General features: G+C 39.2%; 1 protein-coding gene across 8 annotated transcripts in view; it reads left to right on the top strand.

Moving 5' to 3' along the window:
* Nucleotides 1-298: 298 nt before the first annotated feature.
* Nucleotides 299-20,914, top strand: part of LOC109982518 (cyclin-dependent kinase-like 5) — a 46,578-nt gene continuing 25,962 nt past the window's right edge. For 6 of the 8 annotated variants that reach the window (XM_065956150.1, XM_065956149.1, XM_065956147.1 and 3 more), the window contains exons 1-3: nt 299-430; nt 3,799-4,020; nt 6,456-6,490. In XM_065956150.1, coding sequence (XP_065812222.1) covers nt 3,957-4,020; nt 6,456-6,490 — 99 coding nt within the window. In that variant the 5' untranslated portion in view covers nt 299-430; nt 3,799-3,956. Of the gene's footprint in view, nt 529-586; nt 977-3,798; nt 4,021-6,455; nt 6,491-20,914 lie in introns of those variants that run through there. The other 2 variants (XM_065956145.1, XM_065956146.1) reach the window with 2 other exon arrangements.

The following is a 20,914-nucleotide window of genomic DNA, read 5'->3' as shown; positions in this document are numbered from 1 at the left end:
TGCAATGCTATTTATCCATTCCTGATAATGCAACATTTCTGCTGGTATTATCACTTTGGTATGTCCCTTAGATAAATAATGTTATCATACAAAGTGCAGGGTGTGTGTGAGCTTGTGAATTATGTAATTGAGAAATTAGAACAATAATATCCCACCTCGTACGAAACACCCTCAGACCGCAGCACAGTTTTTACAGCCGTTCTGCTCTCTGATTGGTCCAAGAGGAGGAGGCGTTGAAATAAACAAGCGTTCCAAGCGCTCTCATTGGTTTGTCGTCACGCCGCTCAAAACTGTTGCCTGGTGATCCTGCTCGCAGCTTGTCAACCGCACGATCCAGTTACTGTAGCTGCCTGCTGCAATGAAAATATCTCCGTTTGTGGGTGGATTTATGGGCCGAGGTCCATCATCTTTTTTACCAAACACTGACTGAGTGAGTACTTTATTTTATCAGTACACATTAAACCTCTTTCTATGGTGTGAATTTCTTCTGTTGGAGCTAACGAGGGGGAGCAGCGTTTCAAGCGTCAGGTTTGTTTTAAGCTAATTTGCGGTTTTGTGTTTTTTATTTAGTGAAACAGGCAGAGAGCACAACTAGCTTGATTTCAAGACAACTAACCAGAGTCCAGGCTTAAAAAACGATGTTTAAGGGAGTCAGTGTTGAACTAAGTTGGCCTGAGTGTTGTCATATGTTTGACTTGTTGGATTTATGGCTGCTTCTGCATTGAAAATGTGGGAGTTAGTTTCAATTTAATCTGTGGGCAGTGGAAGCTCTGTCTCACACACACACACACACACACACACACACACACACACACACACACACACACACACATACACATACACATACACATACACACACACAAGGTACAGTCCCTGTGAAAACAGTCATTTCACAGTAACATTTCTGTCTTGTATCTGTGTGTAAATGGGCTGTTAAGGATGTGACAGAAGGAGCAACAGGACAGGTGAATGACAGGTATTTCTCCAGGAGGCAGTTACTTTCTCATCCTATGTCTGTTTCTGCAACATTTAACCATAACTGTAAATGTTTGCTGTTTCTTGATGCTCTAATTTAATGTATATGTGTCTATAAATGTGTTGTTAAGTTACCTGAATATGCACTGACGTAAGCTTTACCAACTATTTTTTATTTGCAAATTCTGTACCATTATGTCTAAGTTGAATGATCATGAAGAGATATCAGGCATAGATGAACGTGATGATAGCACACTGATGATACGAGGTGGTTTAAATGTCCTGCATTTTGAATTCCACAGATTAACTCCATTACCACGCATGAGTCATTCTTCTGTTGATCGAGGAGAAATATACGATCCACAGCAGTGCCCAGTGCATTCCTGATCATATTAGCCTTCTAGGTCTGGGCCTGGTAGAGCAGTTGGCTAAAAAATCTGCTCTGAAAAACAATAGGCTGCATGCCACTGCATGGAGGAAGCACTCTGACGCACTCATGTTTGAAAAGAACGGATGACCAAAGGCATTTTCTCTGCAGCCTTCAGTGTTTTAAGTTGAGGCTTCTGTCATCCTCCTCCAGTTTTACCTGTGTTGATGGTGTGTGGCTGAGTAAGATAAGGGAGTAAAAGACCACGCAGCGATGTTTAGCGTTCAGGGAGACTGAGTTTATTTTGGTGCCGAGGTTTTGCATACTGATGAGCAGCTCCTGTGCCCACAGCTCCGTAGGAGACTGGGAGAGTGAGTAGGCTACACGAGTCCTTGAGCTTTTCCCAGAAAGGAGAGGATGAAATGGAGAGAGTGGTATCAGGAGTCTTATCTGATTCAATAAGAGTAAAGAGTGTGAGGATACCGGAGGAGGTTCTTTAATCGCATTAACAGATTCTGTGATGCTGTTTCACTCTGCAGAACATAAATGCACTTCCAGGCATTAATTAACGGTATTTTCCATTTGTTTTTTTGAGGTATTATGTTTACTTTTACTCAGATTTTCTAAAGGGGCACTTCACTGATTCTACACAAGAGTGTCGGTTTACCTGACACTGAAAGGACCCAGGTTTAGAAAGTAGTTGTGTAATGTCCTCTGGGGCTCTAGATGGTTTCTTTCTAGGATCTGAAGTTAACCCTCATTATGTCAAGAAGGTTATCTGATGATGTCATCGGTGTTATCGTGAGAGATAAGGCATGACATTTCAAATATTTTGACAGATAACATGTGCTATCAGCTGTTTTCAGCAAGTTTGACAGATAAGGGCATTAATCAGGAAGCAACACGAGCTTTTAGAGGGATTACAACCTGCTAACCAGATATCTGATTTTTGTTGCCCAAACTGAAATTGTGGTCAGGCAGCTATGCAATGACAAAGTGAGCTGAAATGGTTGCAGGACAATGTCACATTTTACCATAGACTTTACTAATAATAACATAGACCAGGGGTGGGCAACTGGTGGCCCGGGGGCCACATGCGGCCCCCATCAACCCTCAATGTGGCCCTCAGGTAAATTTTTACATATCAATGAATTGGAATTATGAAGAAAATGTGACAAAATCTGCCATGAAATCATGAAAACCAGAAATACGTCCATAATAATATTTGATCACTGGCATATGTTGAGTTAAATTTGAGACATAATTGATTTTTTTAAATAATTGATTCATAATTGATCGTTTTTGTATACTACAATTTGGCCCTTTGGCAGGGAGAATTAATTGAATGTGGCCCTAGCTGTGACCAAAGTTGCCCATCCCTGCCATAGACAAAGCCTGAGTGACGTCTCCCATTGGTTTCTGAAGGGGACTTTGGAAGCCCATCGATGACAGTGGCCATGTTGGAAATGCTGTCTCTATCAAACTTTCAGTCGAGGATAGACAGGAAATGTTAAGTTGTTGAGAGAGGGACTGTGCCTCTATATGCTTCTATAATGGACAATCATGTCCATCATGTTAATGTTCCCCATTCCGATACTCATAGTGGGATGCAAATACCGTATTGGTCAGTCAGGGTGGAAAAATGCATTTAGTAAGTAGTAGCTGTTAACATTTCAATACGTCTGTAGTTCAATACTTCGTGATATCATTGATTTGAAAAGATACAATCTCCATTATTTAATGATCAATACAATCAAAAAGCACAAAAGCTTTAAAAACACCACAGGTCTCCTGTCATATTTTTAACCGGAAGCTGCAGTGAGCTAAAAAGAGAGGGAGCACTCACTGTGTAAATTGTACAAATACAAGGGCAATGTTTTTGTACCGAAGCCATGCTGGTGTGTTTGTGCAATTTAACTGTGTGCAGAAGTTTTCCTGCAATTTGTGCTTATGAAATGACCAAAAAATTGGGTGCCTTTGTTGCCATGGTATCAAACCAGGTTTCTATATCACTTTGGTTTTTACTAGTATCATATCCAAGATTAAAATTCTGGTATCATAACAACCCCTAGCACTAAGAATATCAATTTAGGAATAAAGGAACACATACTGTAGGAGTTGAAACACAGTGTTACCCTCTGCTGCTTTGATTGTAACTCCTCTCTCTGACTCCTGCAGATGCCCCAACTGAATGGAAGTCCATTACTGAATCACTAAAGTGCCCCTTTAACTCAAGGAGACAGGGCTGTAGAGGAGCAATTTCATGTCGTTGTGGTACTACTGTCTAACTCTACAGAATGAGCTTTATAGTATAGTCGTCTTGTTGAGCATTCATGCAATCATACATCAGGTTGACTTATCCCATACCTTTGATTTCAGCTGTTTATCTTTGCAATTGTAAAGGTAAATACATTTGTATAAACACAAACATATAATTTTCTGTCCTTGTTGTGCAGGTGAACGTGAGCCACTAAAGAAGGCATGCAGCGGATATTATGGCTAACAGCCGACACACTCCCCTCGGGAGCCAACAGCTGGCTGCCTCATGCCATCCTGTAGCTGGGCCCCCTCCGCCTGAGCTCCATGCACCTCACGCATCACCCCTTTTGACTTCATGAAGATCCCTGACATCGGTGATGTGATGAATAAATTTGAAGTCCTTGGGATTGTGGGTGAAGGTGAGACGTCTGATTTTATTCATGTTATGAAGCATATTTTGTTTATTTACAGTCTGCAGCGGTGAGTCCAGTCGAGTCTCTAGCCTCAACTGTTGATGTGCAGTGAAACATGCACTCACAGGGCTTTTCAGTGAGCAATCATTTGATTGTTTTTATCCAATTTGCCTGTGGAACAAGGCTGTTAAAAGCCTGATGTGTTGTTCATGACTGTGCAACTCAATAAGGTCAAGGACAGTTTTTAAAATATTTATTCACGAGGAAGGATTTTAACATGGAAAAACTGAAGCTAGGTGACCTGAATGTTTCCTATTGTGTTGTTATGAAGGTGATTTTTCAGATTCAGTTTCTTGCTGTAAATATCAATGGGGCAGGGTGATTTGAAAGTTAAAATCCCCTCAACATGCTCCTCACTGCTTTTCTCTTCCCCCTTGAGCCTCTTGGTTGATATAAAGTGGCAGGAGCCCTGAGGTGAAGCCACCCACTTGTCCCAGTTTTTAACACCCGTACTCCCACATCCTAGAAGTTTTATAATGTGCGTATCATGTGTCCCTAGAAGACACAGGGAAACTTAGAGCTGCATTTTGAAGGGCTGAGTGGCCGACCAAAGATGAGTTGTTCTGGAAGGAAGTCAGCACTTTTTGTGCCACATTAAACTGTAAAGTTGTAGAAGTTTTCCTCTGCAGCTCTACTCTCTGCCCCTGCACTCACAGCACAGTGTGCTCCACTCGATCCAGCATCATGGATTTTTTCCTCAGTGATCTTGAGGTCAGTCAATTTTGCTAATCATTTAACACTGAGTGCAGCGTGTCGACTCACTCCGGCTATTACAAATACACAGAGCCTTATGTAATTATATTGAGCTCCTTTAGTGATGACGGAAATGGATGGAGCAAAACTGGTGGTTTTTCTGTTTTTAGCACGTAAAAATCAGGTTGTTTGGGATTTGTAAGACCTTTATATTTCCATGGATTTGTCTCGTTGCACAGTCTTGCAAACAGTAGGTTTTCCATTGGTGAAAACCAATATTGAAGACTTTAGAGTAAGCTTACAAATATTGTTAATGCCAAAAGTTACATCAAGTTTGTGTCCAAGCTGATTTCAGTCCTCTTGATTCTTATTTAAAATGATAAAAAGCATGTCTCTTATATTTCTTTGAAATAATTCAGTGATATCATCAATGTATGCTTTTAATTTGTAGCCATTTGATACAAACTGATTCACTTGTATAAATGAAAAAAACACTTACCCAACAAACATTTCTTAAAGAACTTGTAAAAAATGTTGACTGAAGATGACCATGGCTAAGTTTTGAAAGTTTTTAGGATCAGGCAATTCATAACAAAATGCAGAAATAATAGGACCTGAGGCCAAATATTACAAATTTAGAAGATTTTGAGCAAACAAACTAGACGAAGATGGAGCCAAAGGTCATAATCCTGAAATAATTTACAACCTCCCATCAGAAACTTGTCTTGAATTTCCGTTCCTCATCCACTTTTGGTCTCATATATTCAGCGGCACAGAGAAAAATAAAAAAAAGTAGAAGGAAATTGATAACCAAAGCTGAAGGGCTGCAGCTCCCTGGATCGCTAAATATTCAATGTGTTGTGTGTTACCTAAGGTAGGGTTTTAAGAGCCTTAAAGATGTTTTTCATGTTTTTAAAATGAAAGAATGTAGGAAATAAGACAAAAAATGTGATGCAAAGAACATTTTATAGTTGAAATGTTAAAAGATGCACACATTGTTCTAGGACTGAAACTTATTACAGTACCACCTCCTGCAGCGTTACAACATGTTTGCATGTTTCTGTCTCAGATTTGGTGTTTTCTGCACCCTAACCATGTCAGAGAGACTGTTAGTATACGTAAGTATCCTCGTGTAGAGCCGAGATGACTTCCTGTGGCTCTGATGAGCTGCTGAAGGAGCACGGAGCAGTTTGTCATATGCCTGCTCAGTTCATGAATTCCTCTTGAACCCTCGGGGGGATTTGTGTGTGTGACTGCCAGGGTCGATAACATCAGAACTACAGTAGCCTGCCAACACTTGTGTCCTACTTTCTGAGCCACCTGTCCTTTTATAGTGGGGGATGTTTTTCTTTAATTCATGTGAACATATGAGAAGCTTTAACAAAGAGAGTTTGAAGTCTGTTTCTCTTGTACTGAAGCAATATGTTTAAATAAAAGGAACTTCGTAGCTTCTGGACTTACTCTAACTCTCTAAATCCAGGAAGTTGTTGTTTGCTCATGCTGGAATTGCAAACCCCCATTTTTAAACCAAATGAATGCTGTTGTTTCTATAACTATTTCATGTGGGTCTGCTTTTACGTAAAGTAGCTCCACTTGAACATGTGGACTTATTGTGTGGAATAAGTCAACATTTTGAAAAGTATCCAAAAGCCATGGTCAGTTAAAACTATGGTTTGATTTTCTCTTAGGTGCCTATGGTGTTGTTTTGAAGTGCCGACACAAGGTAAGATCTTATACCCTTGGTTATAACCACCTCACATTTTGTCTTGTTAAACCATTTCATTCATCAATCCTTGTAAACAACTACTTTAACGTTGGAGAAAAAAACTACATCTGAGATTTTGGAGTGAGCTGAAAACTATTTAGAATATATTTCAAACATGGGAAAGCAAGAATGTGGAACCGAAAAGCCAACGTAGATTTAAAAAGACAAATGTGGTGACCTCTTTTTTTTTATCCCTTTGTCAACAATTTCCATGAATCAGCTAAAAACCAACAATAACGTGATTCTATTAGAACATTAAGCCATTGACACATTTTTAATAGCTTTGTTCATTACTATTAAAAACCCGTCAATGAGCCTAAATGTTGCACCAGATGACATGCTACTTTGTTGCCTCAAAAACACACACAACACACACAGTTAATTTTCTTTTTTCTTTTTACAAAATCCCGCATTAATGGTTCTAAAGCCCAGAAAAACTCACCAGATCCAAATCTGGACTCAATCGCAATAAGAAATAGTTGTGTAAAATGCCTTCCACTGGAGTCTATTTGAGACCCAAGATTATTTAATGCTTTTAGAAACTATTAAATTACAAATATATGACCTGATCTGTCTTGATGTTGAACCTATGGGGTTAGCTTGGAGTCAACGTCATGCTCAGTAAGTCACACAAAAACACTGTTGGTTTTGGTCTTCTTATTCCTGACAATAACAAATACATATACGCAAAGATGGACACTGTGTCCTGTGTGTTTATCTGACAAAAGGGCGACTTGTAAAGCTCAATTTGTAAAGGATCAGAATGTCCTGCAGAAGCCCAGAGATGTTGGCCTCGGTGTGTGTTTACGGTTCATGTAAGGTGACTGGTTTTAGCACACCTGGGTAATCCATGTTAGTTTACTGCACTGGTCCTTAGCTGTAGATTTACCGTAATGCTTTAAGTGGCTCCCATGGCTGGCTTGATAATTAATTGTAGTCTTTTGTCTCTGCTTGGAATAATCGCTGAAGAGGATCTGCTTTGAATAGACACACGTTTATCAATTTAAATTCATCCTCTCCTCTGCCACTTCATTTTTTTTTCACTCACGTAAAAGCAGCTGGAATATGCTATTTTGCATTAAAGCAATTAAGTTTCTAGACAAAAGAATGAGAAAAAGAAAGGGAAAAATAACAAAACAATAAAACAGCAGGGCTATGAAAAGCAGGCGACCCACACTGCAGCTACAGCTTTGTCATCTCAGCCCATTTAAGGAAGAGGCTGTGCCACGATTTGACGACAATCCAGCATGAATAAGAGAGACTAACTACCTCCTACTTACAGAGATCTGCAGGAAACAAAACACTTTCTGAGCTTTCCTCATCAAAATCCTTGATGCTTCTGCTGCTCAGCAGTATGCAATCTGCTGCTTTCATTACAATGTGTGTTGCAGCGATGACCTCACTCTGTGTATCCATTAGCACAGGTTTTCTGATGAAGGCAGGTTAGCTTTAAGTGTCAGGAAGGAAAAAGACAGCAGTACCAGACTGGATGTTGAGTGAGAGGAGAAAAAGAAGAAAAGTCATGCTTTAAGCCAGAATCACAGCCTATAATTACTGCGCTTCATTGTTCAGACTGATTGATCCTGGGCCCAGGCGGCTGCAAAATGTCAATGTTTCCATTTTATACAAGAGAAGTCCCATCAATAGACCTCAGTTTGGTCCACACAACAGACGACGGCTGTTTCTTTGTCTGCAACACGTCTTCATTGTGCGAAAATCTGTCATCAGCATCATCATAGCAAATATTTATCATCCTGAACGAATGAGGACTTTGTTTTTGACAAACACTTGTTCAGTAAAAGGTTGATCAGAACATTTGATATAAAAGCCACAGACACATCAGCTGCTCTGGTAGTGTTGAGCATTAGAACATGGATATTCTCCAATATAGTATCATATGATTAAAAAGTGCAGATATTGACTTTAATGTCAGTCTCTGTATCCAGTTTGGCCTTTGGCACTGGATTGGATATAATTTTATTAGATATATTAGATAGTAAATGTCATATTCTTCACATGTCCAAAGGTCATTAGTGCTACTGATGCATAGGACTTAATATGTGAATGTCTTTTTAGATAAAGTATGTAGGATCTGGCTTTGTGTTTAGGTAGATGTTATCTTTTTATTTAACACACTAGCATTAGTAGAAGTAGTTCAGTATGAAAGCAGAAGTAAGGATGCACTGATGCATCAATTGAATATTGGTATTGGCCGATAAAAGCCATGTTGGAAAAAACTGGGAAGAGGAGAGACAGCTAGCAATGACTAATACATCAAATCACATTGAGAAGATATCGTTTAGAAGAAGTAATGAAAAAAACATGTATTGGTATCCAAATCGGCTCAACTGTAATTTAATTTATAAAATCAGTATCGGCCTTATTTTTACAACTGGTACAGCCTTGAAGTAAAATTAATTTTCTTCCCCCAATTGAGTAAAGAAATAAACAAATTCTGATTCAAATGTGCAGAAATCCTGATTACTCAAATAAAAGTTGATTTCAGATTTTCATTTAAATAAATGTCTCATCAGTAATTTTTTCAGATAAGTTGGCAAAATTGTGATTAAATGTATTGGTAACTAATGAATGCCGCTGAAGTATGTTAATATATTGTAATTAACAAGGGGCACAAAGTGAAAATCCAAAGGGGAGAAAACACAAAATAGATAAAACAGTCTGTGAGGGACCCTGTTTGGATCTCTTTTGGTCCTCCATTCCCCCAGCTGAAAAAACCCTGAATGTCTAATGAAAGCGGATGTTTGTGCACTTTCGGGAGCACAGTAGCTTTGGCTGCTTCTGGTTCCTATGATACAGAATATCCACAGAAGTAAAGATGTCGTTGCAAGTTAGATTACCGGCTGTGGATGGAGGGAAGGCTGAAGTATGTAGAGGGAGTGAACAGACCTGTAGGTATGTGGGATACTCAGGGACCCGTTGATGTTGTTCAGTACCTGCAGGCGTTATGTAGGATGTGAAGGTTGAGGTGTTTGTCCCGCCCCTCCCCCACTGTGATTTGACAGATAATAAGTTACCGTGTCAAGTGAAGTGTTTTACCCAAACTTGAGCGTTTTGAAACAATCAGCTGTGCAATGGTCAAAACAGAACCGTCTTGCTGCTGGCAGAAGTAGCAGTTTACAAATATCAGGTTTCTGTCTTTGCAAAGGATTAAAAAGGAAGTCTGGCTTCAGTTAGAAAACACTTGTTGGACACAGGGGCGACTGAGGTGTTTGAGAATTGTATTTTTTTTTTCAAAAGAGTTTAAATAAAGTCATATAATGTGAAAGTATAAAATAATTTTTGATGAAAATGTACAAAATAGAATCACCCTATTTTGTTAATCGAATTTGGCTAAGACACTAAAGGCTTAAAAGCTGCAGCACAGCCTCACACCATGTCCTAACAGCATGCGACTCAAGAAAGTGTGAGCTACAAAATCATCTTGATTAAATCGTTTCCTATTTGAGTGTCCTAACAGCCTGCCAGCAACGCAGCACAAAACAACACGATGCAACGCACCATTTTTAACTCAACGGCCGTTTAATATTTCCATTCCTGTGACACACCTAGACATGGAAGAGGAACGAGGAAGGAGGGGGCTCTACCAGGCCCTGAAAGTGTCTGACAGGAAAACTTGCCTTAGATTTTCTTTCGCTTTTCCCACTCAACAGAGCTTGTAAGCTTGTTTTAAAAAAATGGAGATTGTTAGCACAGGAAAACTTTATTCGGCTCACCACAAGCCGCTTATTGAAGAGCCTTTGAGGGATGGGATTTGAGTCAATGTCTCGTCAACACGAAGTGCCACACTTGTCCACCTTCAATACAAAAGCACCACATCATGTAATGTTTGCAAGGGAAAACTGAAATTCACAGAGCTAAGCTAATAAGTAAATATTTACCGAGGGCAGTGTGGATAGCTAACGTTGGATGCTGCGCGATGTGACTTGATATCCAACATGGCCATGCTGTTAGGACACAATGTCAGACAGTGAAAAAGTTTAAAACTAGCTTGGACTCCGATGATTAAAAAAAAAAAAATCTCTTTGTCTGCCTAATAAATAATGAGGTCTCTGTTTGCTAACAATATGTTTTGGTGGTGTTTGCCAGCTGTCTCCCTCAATGGCAAAAAAATGTCCCATATAATTCAGATTTGAATCACTTTAAGGTGAAAATGTCACCAAGTTCTTAATTTCAACATCCTGAATGTTAAATAACATACAGATGATCAGCGTTGTTTGAAATAATCTCTTAGTTGGATTGTTACTTCCTTGTTTTGTTTAAACTCTGAAACAGATGCAAAGTAGTAATTTTTAATCTTCATAGAAGAAGATTTAACCCTCCTACTGGCTCCTTTTGATTGGACAATAGTGTGCATCACTGCTAAACAAAACAGCTGATTATGGGTTCTGGTCTGCGAAGTATGTACCGTGCTGTTTTATTTAGAGCTCGCTGTGTTTTCATCACTTGATTCCACGTGAATTCATGCAGCCAATTTGGAATATCTTTTTTAATTAGCTTATTACCATTTCTTTATTTGTCAGGCATATAACAAAGGAGTAACAATCCCCAGGAAGTCTGGCATTTTGCTCAATACGTGGGCTTGTTTGTGTGTTTGAGATTCCATTATATATGCAGCTCTGATCGAGTATGTGTTGGTAAGTTTTACTGCTGGACGTGTGAGAGCACAAGAGGGATGAGTTCTCTGGATGCAGATCAATGTGGACCAGTGCCATCTGGAAATATCGTATTGTTAGTGTGAATGGACTGACATGTTTTTTCAAGGGCTAACTCGCAGCTCCGTGCTGCATAATTATGTGTGCATACATGCAGATGTGGGCGAACAGTCAAACACACATGCATCAGCACACACACACACACACACACACACACACACACACACACACACACACACACACACACACACACACACACACACACGCCGACACTTACAAAGCAGAATAATACACAAGCTTATCGAGGGGTTTGGTGCTGCTGTGACTGAATGCACTGGCCAGAGAAAATGGCTGTGTCTGTATGTAACGATCGCTGCTGAGTTGCAGCTGCTCGTGCTTTCAGAATGTACTTATCGCCCAGAGACACGCCCCTCAAATTTGGTTTATACAGTACGTGTATTTAACAGGAATAATTAGATCCAAGAAAGATCCGGGGACAGATATAGAACGAATGTAATGTGTAGAGAGTGTATTCACCGACGCTCACCCACACTGTTAAAGAGGCTGACAGTGTGTGTACCCTGCACATGCTCTATAACATGGCAAAACAAGAGTCAGCTTGGTATGATGTGACTGTGGTTAAGATTTTTATGACTCTGTGGAGTCCAGCTTGTTTTTAGGATTAGTTTAGTGTTTATCTTTAACAAAGTTTTTACCACAAGCTGAGTTGTCAGAAGGGGTCTCATCATCTCAAGAATAAGCCAACCGTGTATTAACATTAACATTGTAGTAATGCAGTTTCATTTGAAACACAAGTGTTTCTTCAATGTGCCTCAGGGGAAACACCAAGTCAAGAAGGGCTTCAAGCAGAGCTGCTGCCGACTTCATATCAGATGTCCATTTTCTAAATCCTAGTTAGATATGAAAAAGATCTCAAAAAACCTCAAGTGACACGACTTACTCTTTTAGAAAGTTGTTGGCTTAAAATCTCTTAATGTCTGTGGCCAAAAGTTATCTCTAGGGGATGACATATTGAGATTTTCCAGAGGTCACACAGATTACTGCTGCAGACATTCTGTAGCTCACACAAGGCATGCACGATATGAGAAATTATACGATATGCGATAACATTGTTCAATATCGCTATAAAGAAATGAATTGGGATAAATAAACAAAGAATAGATTGAATATTAGCCTACTTCATGTTTGACACAATACCTGTGTTTGCAACTCGTCCCTCTTAAATCCAAAATAAATCCCCAAAACATTTTTTTTTTTTCTCAACGAAATTGGAACCAATGAATCAAAGGCTAGCTGATGTTAAGCTTTGGCTTCATGTGACTTCATCAACATGGTGTCAAAACATGAACACGCCAACCAACAGGTGTAATGTGTACATGCAGAGGGAGAAAGCATTGCCTGACTGCATTCAAAGTGTTTTTTTGCAAGAAAATCTGACTTGTGTTTATTGCAAGTGCTTGTATCATGATAGGGATTAAATCGTGATTAATTGCGCAGCCTTGGTTGACAAACAATGACTGATTCTCAAAGATTTTCCTTTTTTGTTGGAGAAGTTTTGTAGTGTTGGCTCTGGTTTGGAGGGTTTACTATTTCAGTTCTAAGTGAAACAACCAATCAGCTGTTTGAAGGATTATCCTTCTGATGTCCAGAGGAAGTCTTATTGATGATCCTTTGACTCTTCCCGAGCACCACCATAAGACTGCCTTTTCTATATGTTACCTCATGATAACACATTGATAAATATGTTCAATGCTTATTTAAACCACTTTCAACATATTTACAAACCAACCGTGGTGTCAGGACTAGCACCATTACAGTGATACAAAAAAACACACACGATGACGGCCGTTTGGGCAACATCTACATAACCTCATTTATCATAATATCTACACAGACAGATTAAAAAATGACAAGTTTGCCTCATTATTCTACATCTAAAACAGTATCTAATGGCATTTTTGTTTTGAGAATCACACAGTTAACAATCTTTCCACAGTTGCTCATCATGCATGTGTTTCCTTAGTTAATTCACTTTGTTGACCAAACTGAATACACTTTTCCGCCTGCTCCAGTTTGACCCTGAGTTCCCTGACACAATACTAGGAGCGTTTGCTCAGTGTAGATTGCGGAGCAGGCTAACCTAGGGACGCTCTTATTTTACCCAGAACACAGTTGTGTGTTTAAACTGGAGGTGTGTGTGTGTGTGTGTGTGTGTACATGTTCAGCAGTCTTTTACATTTCACAGGAATGAGTTCTGTTTGTACCCTTTAGTCAGCAGAGACGGCTCGTAGTTCAGGAGTTTATCTTTACAATCACATAACTGGATACTTTTATGTAAATGAATTAAAAAACATAATTACCCAAAACGTGATGCAGTTATTGTCTGATGCAGAGTTTTGTCTCTTTACTGTATTTAGATGCTCTATTCTGCTGAAACAACACTGCAGAACTACTGGAAAACCCAACTTTAATATAATTGTTATAAAGTTAATTAAGGCAGTGATTTTTGTTTCCTTGAAAGTTTTGAAGTTTTCTGTTTGTCTCCTCCTTGAGTCTTGGACCTGAAGCACTTTGTGTTTAGTTAGAAACTTTACCCTGAAGTGAGTCAAATACAAAAGGCGTCTCTCCAGCAGCTAATCTAAATCCTGGATTAGGCTTGTACACAGCCATAGGCGGTTCATTAACATTGCATGGCTGTATGGGAAATGCAGAAGAGAGGGGGTAAACATAGCTGTGGCATAGTGTTTATTTAAGCGTGGAACACCTCTCAGGAATGCACACTACACACACAGCGTCACCCTGAATGGGCTTATCATCCTGTGAACGCATTTACCCCGCCACTCTGACTACACAGAGGTAAACATTGACAGCATCAGGGCTCTGTCTCCTCGGGCAGCCTGCTACATGACTCAGATTAGACCATTTGAAGCAATTATCTTTAATATGTTGAAATCAATCGTAGGAGATTAACAGAATTATGTAAAGCCCTGGCCCTGGCTGCGGAGGTGTTCTGGCTACATTATGATTGGACCTCGGCCAGAGTCAGAGAAGTGTAAATGCAGCCTTTTAAGTACTTTGACTTATTTACAAAAAGTACTTGCACACGCAGAAGAAACGTCATGAGTCTCCAGGACAATAGAAAGGACCATTTTTACCCTTTAAATCACTGGTTAAATCAGTGTTTTATCAAATGTGCTGCCTGCTACATGAAGATATTTTGTGAGAGGAGTCATCCTTGGCGTCTATAAAAATCTGAAAAGATGGATCTTCTCCATATCAAAAGAGACATTTGGCACAGACTGTAGGCTTACTAAGCTCTAGGTAAAATAACGCCTGCCATGTTTGTGTTTGTTGACATGATACATACCTGCTTACCTGCTTACCTAATTGCCTGCTTGGCACACTGCAAATTTTAAAATGAGATCCCATTATAGCGTTCACATAGAAACAGCAGGTGTACATTCAGGTCTGTGAACATGTTTATGATCCAGAAAATACATACACATTTAGGTTGTATTTAAATGTCCTTAGCTGCCATTTAAGAATTTAAACATGCAAAATGCAAAAATGTCAGAACTGTAGATCACGAGTTGATGCATCATGTATCACGCATGTTATGTTTTCATAGATATAAATAGCAACATGAGAAAAGCTTGCCACCCACAGTACACAGAAGTAAGTATTTGAAATGCTGCCAAATTAAGATTCCCCATCATATTTAGAATTTATTACTGTATTACTATCACTATTTTACTGTAAACATAGTTCAGATAGATTATGGATGAGGCCAAATTATGCCAGGATAACCAGGTTAAGAGCTGTAAATTACAGTTTTTTCCCCACTGTGCCAATGAGACTACATTCAAACTGCAAGCCATAATGCTCAATTCAGATTCATTGCTCAGATGCGATATTTTTATTTAAATGTTCATGTTATACTTTTTAGGTGTGGCCTGAATCAGACTCCTGTATGAACTATTCACGGCCTTGAACTGACCTGCATTCACAAAAGAACAACAACAAAGACATCACACGCAGCACAGTGTCTACAGAGGACAATATGGAGCTGGTTTACGTTTTCATGATGAAATTGATGTGCATTGGAAGCAAGCCAATCTATGAGCAGATGATTGTAAGGAAGAACAGAGTCAACATTTTATTGATGGTGTTGAATGGTTGTCTTGTTGCTGAGGAGATTTATGTTTATGAGGAATTAATGTCTCCTGCTGTCCTGCCTCGCATGAACTGTGACGAGTGCCACTTCAAGTGAGGTCAAAGTATCATGACCTGGCCTTTTAGGCTGATGTCACATTGGCAAAGATCCGACCTGTATCTGACGTTGGACCACATAATAACTGGCCCATATCCAATTTGAAAAAATCGGATTTCATGATGCAGCTTGTGCTGTTCAAATTGTGAATGTGTAGCACTCTGTAACGGAGCTTGTGATCTACAGACTACAGGCTGTTATGTAACTGATGATACTATACCTGCATGATAGATAGAAACACAGTGAGATGAAACTGAGGAAAGTCATGTTAGCATGGGTCACTTATGGTCTGAACCATGGGGGCTAGTCTATCGGAGCCTCCACTACAGTAGGTCTTTCCAGTAAATGTAGTTATTTTTAATTTTTCTACAAAGGTAGTTAAGGCGGAGTCTTGTTAATAGCCTTAACTTTAAAGCTATGTGGGAATCAGTATATTTAATATTAAGTTGTATTTATATCAAACGTGTTTTTCTCTCTAAATTAATTTAGTCTTTGCAACACACAACTTTAATCTGCTCAATTTATCCAGACACAAACACGACTACGCCTCACGTTTTGAAAAGTTCCACTCGATTTTTCGTTAGTTATAAGAGTTCAGCACAGAATCAGCAGGAATCAGCAGGAAGCAGCCTTAAATTAACATTATTAAAACGAGGCCATGAGAAGCTTCAGTTTTTGATTGGAGCAAGGTGCATTTACAAGAGGGAAGTACGGACAGTTTTTATGAATAAATGAAACATCTGATTAAAACAGGTTGGAAATGTACCTGGGCGGCCCGCCCAGGTATCGTCTATGTGTGGGAACCCTGGGGTTAGGGTTAGAGTTTTTTAGGGATTGTAATGGTCACTAGTTCCCAAATTTTGCTGTCAATCATAATGTCTCTATTGTTTAGCGGTTGTCAGGGGATGTAAATTGTTTTGAAGAGTATTCCATGGTGGGTGCCACAATCTTAAGCTGTTTTTTCCCCTGAGGCCGCTCAGCCAGTTACGTGACTGAAAGCTACAGTATTAATTAGCTTACCTAGGGAGTAGCACCAGTTAGTCTTGGGCCAGTGCAGAGGGCAAGACTCAAAGGTTAAGAGATAGATGCAGAAGTTCAAGGGTAAAGTGTAGGGTGAGTTCAAGCTAAATCAAAGCTGGCACTCTTCATGCTTTTTTTTGTTTTATTCACACTGAAGCATTTTATTTAATGTTATGACAAGGGTCAGTGCGGGACACATAATGACTCTGGTGAGGTTGACCTGGCTGGTGGGCTACCTGCTGTTGTTCACTGATATAGACAATAAGGTCTGACCTTGTTTTGGCAAATCCTACAGCAGTACAAAGTTTTTTTTATTTTACATTTACTGTGATGAGTTATATGAGCTGAAGAGTTGGTGAAGGTTCCTGAAGCTAGACTGGTGAGAACCACTCTTTAAAAAGATATAACTGTCATTACCCATATACTCCCACATGTCTTTACGTTGGGATGGATGTTAAAATGTCCTGATACTAGAGGGCGCTGTCGTGTGCAGACCTCCATATTTCAGTTTCAGTCCGATCTCTGCCCAGCTGTTCAGTTGTTGCTGTCTGTCCCTGTGCCCTGGCGAGGTTACATCATATATGTTTACTGTTCTTAACCAACTCTCATAATCTTTTCTCAAGCCATTTTCCAAAGTATTTTTTTTGTTGGGTTTAGCTGGTCTGGCTTGAAATGTTGGCTACACTGTTCAACACTGCCCCCACAATTTCTGGTGTTTTTGCACTGTGCAATAATACCAGAGAGAGTACAGGGGGAAGGCTCTGTCTGTATGTGTATCGGACATAGAGCATAAATGAGCCTTAAAAGTGACGCTAATTTGGTGCAGCTGACCCTAATGCATCTTGATAACAGAAGCCAATGTGATGAAGGCATGATAATGTAAAAGGAAAGACATCAGTTTGAGTTGATTGTTGACTAGAATGACTTCTGACAGAATTGTGCATGCCTTCTTTTACATGCGTGACTAAACAGACAGCCAAGTAAACAAGTAAATAAATTTCTCAAATACCATAAATTGTCATGTTGATAAATTGTATTCTGCAGAGAACAACACACACAGTTTGAATCATCAATCATGCCTCATCAATCAACGGGAGTAAAAAAAACAGCAAGACGTCTTCTGAGTTGCAGAAAGCATCACATGTGCACATGACTCGTCCTATTATTAGCATGTGAGTGAGAACATATGTGGCACATGCCAAGAGGACTCTACAGGCACAAAGATCACTGCTCATGTGAAATGCTGCTGGCAGCTCCAGGATGGCAGGAAGTCGTATTTTCCTGGCAGGGTTTAGAAGCCTCCAAGGCGACTGACTGATGCCAACACTGAGACATCCTTACTGAACATGTTAGTGGTGAAGCAACATGCACAATACTGTCAGTTGTTTCAGACATCATACCATATGTCATGGCGTGGTGACTAAACAAACACTTGATTTAAGTGTTTCTTTACTTTCCCCTCAGCCTTCAATATTCAGTCCTTTGAGTCGGCTATCACTTTGGTTGCTTTTACTACCAATAATTCCAATGAGTAGTGCACACTTTAAAAAAAAAAAAAAACATTATTTTGAACCTCTGTGGGGTTTCTTCTACAGGCTCTCTGTATTGTATTAAGAGTGAGGTCCTCTGTCCACCAACACCATTTCAATTCCAATTTCAAAAATGGCACTAGCATTAGCTGTTGTCACTGGCTCTCATTTCAAAATAGTTTCACTTTTGGAACACTGACGCTCTTGGGTTAGGGACTGTCAATAATTGTTGAAGAGTCTTTGTGTTAAAGTTATGCATTTGATCCTTTAACTCCAAATTTAAGGGAATTTGTCTTTTTTGGATTCTCAGAGTACGCCAAAGTTTTCCATTCTCTCAATCTATTTCCTGTTTGGGTCCAGTTAAAGGGCAAGCTAGCAGAGCCTGGCTTACCAGTCAATGCACAAAGCTAACTGTTGGCGGTAGAATATTTACAGTGAAGAATTTATAGTTAAGTTTAATTATTAAAAGTGCCATGGCAAAGAAAACTGGGCTGTATAGTGTGAAACTATTCGCACACAATTAAACCGTTAATGTATTTCATATTATTATTATTATTTTTTTTCAAAACTTCAAATCAAAGGACATTAGGCACAGTTACCATTAAATACAATGTGACTATTATAATGCACAGGATCTCAGGTATTGTGTTGTTCAGATTTATTTTGCCGTCTTTTGTGAAACAACACTGTGAGAAATATCCCTACAATTTCTAAGGCCTATTAAAGAAAAAAAGACAACAGTGAACACACGTGTTATCAATAAAGTGGCTCATCCTCCTGTCTGTCTGTATTCATCTACTTTAATACTAGTTAGTGAGATTGTCATGGAGATTGTGTGTTGCTCATGTGTTGCTGCTGCAAGAAGTATGTTGTGTAATCTTCTTCACTTTTAATAAAAAAAAGGTCCATTGTATCTTATTCTGAAGGAGATAAGAAAGGAAATGTTGAAGCTGATACTTTTATCCACCTGGGTCATTACCCTCAATTAGGAACCTTTCAAAGCGTTACGGATTATTCCACCACAGTCTGATTTTTTTACCCTTCTGATTCTGCAACATGCTTATTATCAGAGTCACAGCAGGTGTTTCTGATCAACAAACGAAGAGGCAACATCTGCTGTGATGTCACTAATGCAGGTGTGTAGAGGTAGTGTAGTGCTATAGCATATTCAGGTAGCAGATAGAAGCTTTACTCTTCTTAAATCATCATCATCATGCTGTGTGTGACTCGTAGATAATTGATACTTAAAGTTGCATCAATTTGCACACTGAGAAGAAATCTATCTGCTAGAAATAAATCTGAATTTTTCACAATGCTCTCTCCCGTGACTTTGACTTATACAATGATCCAAAACAGAAATTAGTGTATTGACTGGATCTATTAGGCCTGTCACTGTTTTAGGAGCAGCCATGTAACATCTAGTGAGTCACCATCACTCAGCAGTCATCTGTTGTTTGTCCTATCTTGATCATAAATGTTCCTTTTTTTTTAAAAGATCTTTCATTTTAGCATTTCATTTTCCAGGTTGCATAATTGTTTTTTCCCCACACCGATAACAGAACTGATGTGGCTGGCTTAAATTGTTTTCATCCTAAAAAAGCTGAGTAGCTGTCAGAAACATCCAGATTTATTTAGTGTTAAAAAAAAAGTCCATCCGCCCCCCTTTGAAGGGAACAGTTATTTTTGCACCCAGTGAACAGAAACTGGGACAGGAGAGGAAAAAAAGGACGTTCACATCTAACATTAAATGGGTCACCTTGAGTGGAGCGCTCGTCTATGTGGTCCTATCAGGAGCCAGAGAGAGAGAGAAAGAGAGAGAGAGGGGCCACACATTTCCTGTCTGAATGTTAATGTTGTCATCCTCCCCCTGATAGATGGAGGCTATTTTAAGACTGATTCTGAAGCGTTGTGAAACAGACGTCACACCTGTTGATGTCCTCTGTGACTTTGCTCTTTACCCACAGTGTAATTCAAATAACAACCACAGTTTAATGCTGCTTTCAAGGTTGTCAGAATTTTTGATACTTCAAAACTTTTAATGATCAATATTACTGAAAAGCACCGAAGCTTCAAAAGCCCAAAGCTGCTGCGAGAGAATCCGAGAGAGCAGCTTTGGTCCTTTCTAAAGAACAGGTCGTCAAATAAGTTGGCAACTTTTCTGTACTAAAACTTTGCCAGCGTGTTTGTGTAAATTAGACAATGGGCAGGAGTTTGCTTACCATTTCTTGGTCATTTAAAATAAAACATTACCCTAGCGTGCCTTGGACTTTATTTTCATTACCATGGTGTTTAGACAGGGATCGATATTGTTAGATTTGAACTAGATTAATGTTGAGTTATTTTCTGATAGTTTCCTGAATCAAATCAATATTAATAGTTTGGTAAAGTTTTGACACCAAACTACTAACTCCCGATTAGAAAGGGATCTTTGTTTGGTGAGGCGTAATATTCTAAAGCTTACACATTTATACTCAAATTAACCCCCATTCTAACTTTATCATTTAGTCCATCTAAAGTAGGGCTTCATATAAATGAAATGTGAGCATTTAAGATGAGCACATCACAAAACTCTGGATTTATCACAATAGATAAAAATACAAATAATTAAGCAATACTTACTCAATACAGTGAGCATGCATACATTTAACTTTATATTGTTTAGGCAAACAGCAATATTGCACAGTGTAATTGCATATTGCATGTTTTTCTCATATCAGGCAGGCCTGATCTACAGTTTGAACAGCATTATTTTGCTGTGCACATTTTGCAGAATAACTTTATGTTGTTCAGCTGAGAATTTCTCAACAGTCAGGTGTAAGTCTTTTGAAAATCTGCAGGATGCCTTTTTGCAGTTGCTTCTATGCCAGCA

Source organism: Labrus bergylta, chromosome 6, assembly GCF_963930695.1.
Source record: "Labrus bergylta chromosome 6, fLabBer1.1, whole genome shotgun sequence".
Lineage (NCBI taxonomy): Eukaryota > Metazoa > Chordata > Actinopteri > Labriformes > Labridae > Labrus > Labrus bergylta.
Note: the sequence above shows the minus strand (reverse complement) of the source record. Positions and strands in the feature narration are given on the sequence as shown.